The following is a 9,231-nucleotide window of genomic DNA, read 5'->3' as shown; positions in this document are numbered from 1 at the left end:
GCGCCACCTGCAGCCCAGGACCTGATCCTGGAGTCCTGGGATCGAGTCTCAGGTTGGGCTCCCTGCACGGAGCCTTCTTCTCCCTCTACCTCTCTCTCTGTCTCTCTGTCTCTCTGTCTCTCTCTCTCTCTCTCTCTCTCTGTAGCTCATGAATAAATAAATAAAATATTTAAAAAAAAAAAGAAGAGCCACAGGGAGTCAAGGAGAGAGAACCGTGTGTGGGTCAGTGTGGGGGAGCTACAGGGAGCCGCGCTCTCAGTAATACAAGCAGAAGCCCAAGACAGCTAGAAATCACTGGGGCATCTCTCAAGTTCCCCTTACCCAGAGGATGGGCAATGGCAAAGCCAGAGAGAAGCTTCCCTCACAGCCTCTGGAAAACTGTCCTGTGTGCTCACAAATGAAAAGGAAATAAGGGGGCACTTGGGTGGCTCAGTGGTTGAGCGTCTACCTTTGGCTCAGTCGTGATCCTGGGGTCCTGGGATCAAGTCCTGCCTTGGGCTCCTTGCGGGGAGCCTGCTTCTCCCTCTCCCTGTGCTTCTGCCTCTCTCTGTGTGTCTCTCATGAATAAATAAATTTAATATAATTTTTTTAAAAGAAAAGGCAAATAAGATCTTAGCATCATGATGGAAATACTTTTGACTTCTCAAACCCTCTAAAAGCTGTCCCCATCCAAGGGTTCAAGAAAAATGGCTTGCCCCCAAAACAGGGCCCCGCAGGGGATGACTGGAGAAGAGCCTGTGGGTGAAGGGTCCCCCCACCCCAAGTATGAGGACAGCAGCCTGAAGCATCACAGAATCTGCTGCCTCTGTTTCCTCTCCCTACTCCGGGTTCCTCTGTTCCCTGCTGTCGCTGTCACCACAGGCCTGGGCCCCAGCTGAGGGAGACAGGTGTGTCCTGGAAGGCACGCACCTTGGGTTTCCCCGGCCCTGGATTCGAATCTTGCCTCTGTATCGCACCGGCCATGTGGCCTTGGGAAGCCTCGGTGCCATCATCTGGGAATTGTTGCGCTTCCCCGCAGCCGCGTGACCTAAGGAGGGAAACAACCCACGAGGCCTCTTGCCCGGGGCCGACTGCGTAACATCCTGCCAAGAGTAGCCACCCCTCATCGTGCCCTGCCCTACCCAGCCGAGCACGGCTAACACGAAGCCCCCCCCCCTTTGTCCCCGAGGACTGCTGGGCCAGGCTGGGGTTTTCCAAGAGAATGTCGTCGCCATGGAAGAGGCATGAAGGGGTCTAGCTTGCGGAGGGCGGGTTTTCTATCCCGCGGCAGCAGATGGCACCAAGTGCCAGACTCGATGACACCAGGCTTAGCGGAGGGCCTGCCCGGCCCACCTGTCCGAGGACTCGGCACCCCTTCCGCCCCTGCTCGGCCGCTCTGCGCAGGCCGGGGGGCCCCAGGAAGAGGCGGCCAGCCCCTCCCGCTCCTGGTCATGGCAACACATGCTCCCTGTACCACTTCTCTCCTGGTCCTGGCCACACGGGTACTGTCACGGGGACTCCCAAAGACCCAGGCTTGGCCCGGCAGCCGGGTTTGCCTGGAGCCCTCAGGGCTCGTAGGCCTTCCAGCGGCCAAACCCTCCACCCGGCTCCCAGGTGCCCTCGTGCCTGCATTGTCCTCCTTCCCTCCATGCGCCCAAGTGCTCACTCAACACTTTGGGGGAGGTTAGGAAAGTAGGAAAGGGGGTGTCACCCCCCCACACAGAGCACCTACTCTCCTCTGTGGGATGCGGGGTGTTCTCAGCCACTGCCTGTGCCTTTAAGGACGGCTGCCCAGGGCCAAGCCCTTGACCTTAGCATCCTCAGCTGAGTTGGATTAAGGGACCATTTCATGCCTTTGCAAATTCCTCCGGCTGCAGGGACAGAGGAGCCAGGAGCCTGAACCTGGCCTGAACCTGGCGGCCAAGGGCAGTCTGAGCGTCGGTCTGGTGCAGCCGCCCCTTCCCAAAGGGAGCAGAAGTTGCCCCTCGGACAGGCTTCTGGGGTCAGGGAGGGGCCCTTGGCGGCCTCGGGCCATCACAGGGACTCCCGGAGAGCCATGCAGAGCCCCGAGCCATGAAGGAATGCTCAGATGTCATCCTGTGTGTGGAGGCGACAGGGCTGAGCAAGGTAAGGGTCCCATGGGACAGCTCTCCCAAGACCCAGATCCCCGCCTAGGGCTGGCCGTGCCCAGGGACGTGCCAGCCAGGCAGTGCCGCCGCTGGCCCTCCACCCTCAAGTCTTTCCCTTTCAGACTGAGTTCTGCAATCCTGCTTTTGAGCCTGAATCAGGGCCACCGTGCCCTCCAGCGGCCTTCCGGGAGGATGCCAGCCGCGGCGTCCCAGCTCCCTGGCACGGTAACCATCTCGGGGAGCGACCCAGGGGAGGACAGAGAGGCCCAGGAGCTGAGGACAGTGTGAGGGTTGCCTAAGGAGCTCTCAGAATGCCACCCTGCCCCCCACCCGCAGGTCGGCGCCCCCGAGGGCTGCAGCCAGACTGCCACTTCTCCTGGCTGTGCGTCCTCCTGCTGGCCAGCCTGCTCCTCCTGCTGCTTGGGCTGCTGGTGGCCATCATCCTAGGCCGTGAGTACCACGCCCTGCTTGGGAGGAGGACTTTGGAATGAGATTCCATGAGCCACTTGATCTGTCGCCTCTGGGGATCCAGGTCCTCTGAACCCCACTCCCCCATCTTCCCACTTCCAGAGTTTCGGGCTACAGCCCTGTCCGGGGCCTCCTCTCACCCACTGCCTGCCGAAGGCCTGACACCCAGCAGGACCACCAACCCCACTGCTCCCTCCACCACCACCATCTCTCCGGCATCTGGGGACCCTAAAGGACAGCTGGAGGAGACAGGCATGAGCCCCTCGCCCCCGTCCAGTGAGTACCCAGGGCAGATCTTCCTGGAGAAGAGCCCAAGATATCAGGAGGGGAGGGCAGGGGCCAGGAAGAGGAAACTTGGAAATCCTTTCAACCTCGGAACTCTAATCTTCATCTCTGCAGCCTGTGGGGGCCTCCTTCCCGGCCCGAGGGGCTTCTTCAGCAGCCCCAACTACCCAGACCCTTACCCACCCAATGCCCACTGCGTGTGGCACATCCAGGTGGCCACAGACCAAGCCATACAGCTCAAGATCGAAGCGCTCAGCATGGAGAGCGTGGCCTCCTGTCTTTTTGATCGCTTGGAAATCTCCCCTGAGCCTGAAGGACCCCTCCTCAGGTGGGTCCCTCCGCCCCCAGGAGACTCACCCCTGCCTGTGCCACTGTCTAGAGGACAGAGCCAGGGAGCAGCAGTGGGAAAGACTGGACTGGGAGGAAGCTGAGAGACCCAACCTGGGCCCAGCTCTGCCACCAGCCTGCTGTATGACCTCGGGAAGGTCGCCTTCCCCCACCTATGTGGCCCATGAACAAATGCCACAAGGTTGGACATGAGGGTAAGGAGGGTCAGAGCTCCCTGGGACATAAAAGGATGCCTTCTGACCCCACTGTCACCAGGCCAGGGCTTGAGGAAAGAGGACTGCAGGGCCCAGGCAGCCTCCACCCCGGCTGGCCCCGAGCTCTGAGCCTCCAACACCCCCACCCTGGCTTCTTGCAGAGTGTGTGGGAGGGTACCTCCCCCAACACTCAACACCAACACCAGCCACCTCCGGGTGGCCTTCGTCTCCGACAGCAGTGTGGAAGGATCTGGTTTCCATGCCTGGTACCAGGCTGTGACTCCTGGGAATGGTGAGTGTTTTCCCACCATGTCTCTGGCTGCCTCTCAAGGGTCCCCTCCCCTCCCCTCCAGACATGCCCAGCCCTGGCAAAAGGGGTGCCAACTCTGGGAGTTTCTGAATGCAGACACCCATCCCCAGGGAGCTGTGCTGAGGACGAGTTCCCCTGTGACCAGCTCATCTGCCTGCTGCCTGACTCAGTGTGTGATGGTTTTGCCAACTGCGCTGATGGCAGTGATGAGACCAACTGCAGTGCCAAGTTCTTGGGTAAGGGCCCTGCCGGGTGCAGGGCGGGTACTGTCCTCGGGCATCTGATCCAGGTTCGGCCTAGGCTCCCCAGCCCTGGCCCAGCCCCAAGCTTGCCTGGATGTTCTTCTGGCCCAGACGTGCTTCCTCAAGTGCCTGGCCAAAACTCTCCCCTGAGGTTCCTGCTGGCCCAGACCCTGGCATACTCGTGAGCCTCCTCCTCTCTGCAGGGTGTGGGGGGAATCTGACCGGGCTCCAGGGTACTTTCTCTGCTCCTGGCTACCTGCAGCGGTACCCTCACCAACAGGTAAGCCGGTGCACCACGGGGAGGGGGATGTGGCACCTGCGGGCACACCTGTGACTGGGAACAGCATGGGAGACACTGCCTGGTTCTTGCAGGGTTTAGAGCTCAAACAGGCAGCAAGGGAACAGTTTTTAGAGCTTACCAGGTAGCCAGGTGTTCCCGGGCTGGGTAACCGTCTCTCGGAGAGCAGAGGAATTAAAAGGCCCATCCACCACCAGTGCGAGAGCTGGGTGGGCCACCGCCAGCCGCTCCCTACCCGGCCTGCAGCAGGAAGGAAGCCCTGGATGCCCAGCTCAGGACGGGAGACGCAGCCTGAGCGACCCCATCCGTGCCCTCCCCCAGCTCTGCACCTGGCACATCTCGGTGCCTGCGGGACACGGCCTGGGACTGCAATTCCACAACTTCAGCCTGGAAGCCCAGGACGAGTGCAAGCTGGACTACGTGGCTGTGTATGAGACCAGCGATTCAGGGGCCCTTGGCCTCCTGGGCAGGTAGCCGTGGAGCAGCAGCCCCGGAGAAACTCTGACGGGCAAGGCCTCCTGCAGATTGACCCTGCTCTCTCCCTGGCTTCCATCACCTTCTGCTCTAAGCCAGAGGCCTCTTCACCATCACTGGAGGAAGAGGCTTGTTCTTCCTCAGCCCAAAACCTTTGCTTCGTGTTGCCCTGTGCACAAGGTCATTTTCCTGTGCCCTCCCTGCCTGGCTCTCCTGCCCTGCGGGGCCCACTCCCACTTCCCCTCAAACCTCGCTGGTTTTTCTCATCGCCAACTGGCTCGAGTCCACCATTTGTTTAAGGCTTTGCCCACTAAATATGTGGCCCTAAGTTCCCTGAGTCAGCAGCCCTGTGTCCCATCCCCACTGACAGTGCCCAGAGCACCAGCTCAGAGTGAGGCCCGTGGGAGCACCCCGGAGGTTCAGGGCCCCCTGCCTAGGTCTGCTCTCTGCCTCGGGCAGGTTCTGCGGAGCGGAGCCACCACCTCGCCTCATCTCCTCGCACCAGCACCTGGTGGTGCTCTTTAGGACGGACCGTGGCATCAGCAGTGGGGGCTTCTCTGCCACCTACCAGGCCCTCAATGCCACAGAGAGTAGGTGCCCCTGGGTGAGCGGGTGTGGGCCGCAGAGGCTCCTCCAGGAGAACGAGGAAGGGCTCCAGATCCCGGTCAGGGCACCGTGAAGGCAGGGTAGGGGCACAGGTGTGTCCCCACTGCCATGCCCGCTCTGCCTATAGATCCCTGTGGGCCGGGAGAGTTCTCCTGCCATGATGGAGGATGTAAGAGTCTGCAGTGGACATGTGACACATGGAGACACTGCACAGACAGCAGTGATGACAGTTGCAGCAGCCCCTTGTTCCCACCTCCAGGTGAGAAGTGCACCCCAGAGCACCATAGGCAGGGCCTGGCAGGCCAGGGCAGGCTGGGGATCCGGTCATAGAAACCCCACTGCCATGCTTCATAACAGCCCACCCCTGTCCTCCCTGATGGGGGGACTCAGGATCCTGACCCTGGAGCTACACCACAGAGTCCGGGAGGGATTCTCACATGGTGGGGGCAATGGTACTTAATGTCACCAGGGAAGTGGGAATCTGGGAGTCGATGGCTGGGGTTTCGAGAACCAGCCCAGCCTCATCACTCAGCACCCTCTGCACAGCCCACCTCAGAGAGGAAGGTGAGGGGCACCTAGCTGGCCTGGTTGGTAGAGTATGTAACTCTTGATCTTGGGATCATGAGTTTAAGCCCCACCTTGGGTGTGGAGCCTACTTAAAAAAAGAAGCAGATGATGATGATGATGATGGAGGCAAGGACAGGGGACAGGGGAGTTCCTTTCAGATGCCCAGCAGGCCCTGCCAATGTCGGTGCCCCCACACTCCCGAGGTCAAAGAGACACCTGCACGATGCCCAGGACCAGCAAAGGATGTTCGGGCAGGCTCTCGAGGATAACGGGCACCCACGACGTGCACAGAGCATCTCCGTGCACGTTATCTCCTTTGATTCCCGCAACAGCCCCCATCTGACCCGGAGCGAGTGGTTAGGGGACTTGCCCCAGGTCAGAAGCCAGGGTACCCCCACAGTGATTCTCCCCTCCCACCCCCGCAGAGCTGGCCTGTGAGCCTGTCCAGGTGGAGATGTGCACCGGCCTGAGCTACAACACCACGGCCTTCCCTAACGTCTGGGTGGGCATGGCCACCCAGGAGGAGGTGGTGGAGATCCTCAGAGGTTACAAGGTGCTCTGGGCAGAGATTAGGAGGGACCCCCAGACGTGGAGGGAGCCTAGGGAGTGGGGTGCCTGAGGGCTGATCTCCTCCTTCCACAGAGCCTGACAAGTCTGCCCTGCTACCAGAATTTCCGGAGGCTCCTCTGCGGGCTGCTTGTGCCCCACTGCACCCCCACAGGCAGCGTCCTGCCCCCCTGCCGCTCTGTCTGCCAGGAGGCCGAGCGCCAGTGCCAGTCTGGCCTGGCTCTACTGGGTACCCCCTGGCCTTTCAACTGCAACAGGCTACCTGAGGCGGCTGGCCTGGAGGCTTGTGCCCAACCCTGACCCTGAAGCAGGCCCCTGCCCTCTGCCTGCGGGTCCAGCTTTGCCTGTCAGGGCGGGCAGGCAGGGGACTCTCCCCATCCTCTCTGGAGCCTCCCAGGGAGGGGAAGAGAAGTCCTCGGCAGGGCTAATGGAAGCTTCCCTGCCCTTTACTTCCCCAGCTCCACCGTGCCACTGAGCCACCGGCCGTGAGGAGTGCTTCCCATCTGAGCGCCACCTCCAATCTCGTGCCTTCCCTTTGCCACCTACTTTCTCAAGTTCTCCATCACCTGCCTTCTGACTCTTTCATTTATTCAACAAAAATGTACCGAGTGCCTAGGCGTGTGGCAGGCCCTGTTCAGGTCCCACATCCAGCTGTCCGACCGCCTCTAGAACTCTGCCCTCTGGGTTCTCAGCTTCTACCTCCCGGGACTGGGCCTGTCCCGGGTCCCTGGCACCGCAGCATCTCTCCTTGCGGCTCCTCAGCAGCGGGTGTCCCGGCGTCTGTCTCACAGCCCTGCCTCTCTGTGCCCGGCTGAGACTCCCCCTCCCTTCTCCCCCAAGCCTTGGCCGGCGGCCGGGCGACACCACGAGTTATTTCCCTGCTATTTCCCGGCCGGGAGCTCCTGGCCCCTGAACAACTGGTTTCCTCTTGGAGTCTGGGAGGAGCGGAGCGGAGCCGGCAGGGAGCGAACCGGGACCGGGGGACGCCGAGGGCAGGGGACGAGCGCAGGGGCGGGGCAGGGTCAGCCGGAGGGTCCGGAGCCGCGAGCGCCCGAAGGAGGCCGGGGAGCCGGGAGGGGTGAGTGTGGCGGGGGACGGGCGGGGGTGGGGACGGGAGGGCCCGGGTGGGGGGGAGCCGCCAGCCTCTCCTGCCCCCCCCCGCCCCCGGCGCCCTCGGTCCCGGCCCTGGGGGCGCCTCTCCCCCGTGCCCCGCGGCCGCTCAGCCTCAGGCGGGTGGCGCTGGGGTGGGACCCAGTGGGCCGCGCCGGGCGGGCAGCGAGCCGGCCCCGGGCTTCTGGGTCCCGACTCCCGTCCCGCCCGGCCCGCAGACCGCGAGACCCGGCGGCCGGAGCGCCCGTGCCGCGCCATGAGGCCGCTCGTCGCCCTGCTGCTCCTGGGCCTGGCGGCCGGCTCGCCCCCGCTGGACGACAACAAGATCCCCAGCCTGTGCCCGGGCCACCCCGGGCTTCCCGGCACGCCGGGCCACCACGGCAGCCAGGGCCTGCCCGGCAGGGACGGCCGCGACGGCCGCGACGGCGCGCCCGGGGCTCCGGGAGAGAAAGGCGAGGGCGGGAGGCCGGGTAAGAAGGCGGCGGGGTCGCCGTCGGCCGGGCGGTCCCGCTCGTCGGGCGGAGGGCCGGGGCTCGGGGTCCCGCCAGGGGGCGCCGCGGGCTCGGGGCTCGGGGCTCGGGGCTCGGGGCTCGGGGCTCGGGCTCCGGGAGCGGGGCGGGTGGCGCAGCGCGCGGCCCGGGGACCCTCTGGGGGCCTGCGGGCGCCCCCCGGCAGGGCGGGGAGGGGGCCGGCAGGGCGGGGAGGGGCCCGGGCCCGCCGGCGCCGCCGCGCTCGCCCCTGACCGCGCCCCGCACCCCGCAGGACTGCCGGGGCCGCGGGGGGAGCCCGGGCCGAGAGGAGAGGCGGGGCCCGCGGGGGCCACCGGGCCGGCCGGCGAGTGCTCCGTGCCCCCGCGCTCCGCCTTCAGCGCCAAGCGCTCCGAGAGCCGGGTGCCTCCGCCGGCCGACGCGCCCCTACCCTTCGACCGCGTGCTGGTGAACGAGCAGGGACACTACGACGCCGCCACCGGCAAGTTCACCTGCCAGGTGCCCGGGGTCTACTACTTCGCGGTCCACGCCACCGTCTACCGGGCTAGCCTGCAGTTCGATCTGGTCAAGAATGGCGAGTCCATCGCCTCTTTCTTCCAGTTTTTTGGGGGGTGGCCCAAACCAGCCTCGCTGTCAGGGGGCGCCATGGTGAGGCTGGAGCCAGAGGACCAGGTGTGGGTGCAGGTGGGCGTGGGCGATTACATTGGCATCTATGCCAGCATCAAGACAGACAGCACCTTCTCGGGATTTCTGGTGTATTCTGACTGGCACAACTCCCCCGTCTTTGCTTGATGCCCGCTGCAAAGTGAGCTCAACCTCTCTCACTCCTAGGGGGGGGGGGTGTGTGTGACAGTGACAGCCACACCATCCAGGAGGGCTGGCCCCCCTGGGGATGTTGTGAATGACTCCGTCCTGCTGCTGTCAGAGAACCGGGACAGAGGCTGTCTGAGATCGGGGCTGGCAGTCTGGGGCAGCGGCTGGATTTCTGCCCAAAACCAAAGGAGCACTCTGTGCTGGCAGGTGTAGGTCCCCATTTGCTCTGGCCCGGGGACCCTAGAGGCGGGGTGCCCTCTTCCTGGTGCTCTGCTTCTCTGGGTCCTCCTTGTCCCTCCTATTCCTGGGCCCTTTTCTCAGAGATTATTCAATAAATCAACAACAAAAAAATC

General features: G+C 63.6%; 2 protein-coding genes across 2 annotated transcripts; both read left to right on the top strand.

Annotated features, from left to right (window-relative positions):
- The first annotated feature begins 2,042 nt into the window (after positions 1 to 2,042).
- MFRP (membrane frizzled-related protein) lies at positions 2,043 to 6,983 on the top strand. Its single transcript, XM_055306052.1, has 13 exons — positions 2,043 to 2,106; positions 2,231 to 2,333; positions 2,445 to 2,558; positions 2,679 to 2,852; positions 2,976 to 3,189; positions 3,565 to 3,695; positions 3,824 to 3,949; positions 4,159 to 4,235; positions 4,575 to 4,723; positions 5,187 to 5,317; positions 5,461 to 5,592; positions 6,326 to 6,453; positions 6,543 to 6,983. Exons 1-13 carry the CDS (start codon positions 2,053 to 2,055, stop codon positions 6,765 to 6,767), a joined length of 1,758 nt encoding a protein of 585 aa, XP_055162027.1. The 5' UTR covers positions 2,043 to 2,052; the 3' UTR covers positions 6,768 to 6,983.
- Positions 6,984 to 7,334: 351 nt separating this feature from the next.
- Positions 7,335 to 9,231, top strand: C1QTNF5 (C1q and TNF related 5). Its single transcript, XM_055306053.1, has 3 exons — positions 7,335 to 7,545; positions 7,796 to 8,047; positions 8,340 to 9,231. Exons 2-3 carry the CDS (start codon positions 7,834 to 7,836, stop codon positions 8,855 to 8,857), a joined length of 732 nt encoding a protein of 243 aa, XP_055162028.1. The 5' UTR covers positions 7,335 to 7,545; positions 7,796 to 7,833; the 3' UTR covers positions 8,858 to 9,231.

This window comes from Nyctereutes procyonoides, unplaced genomic scaffold, assembly GCF_905146905.1.
Source record: "Nyctereutes procyonoides isolate TBG_1078 unplaced genomic scaffold, NYPRO_anot_genome, whole genome shotgun sequence".
NCBI lineage: Eukaryota > Metazoa > Chordata > Mammalia > Carnivora > Canidae > Nyctereutes > Nyctereutes procyonoides.
This window is presented reverse-complemented; position numbering and strand designations above follow the sequence as displayed.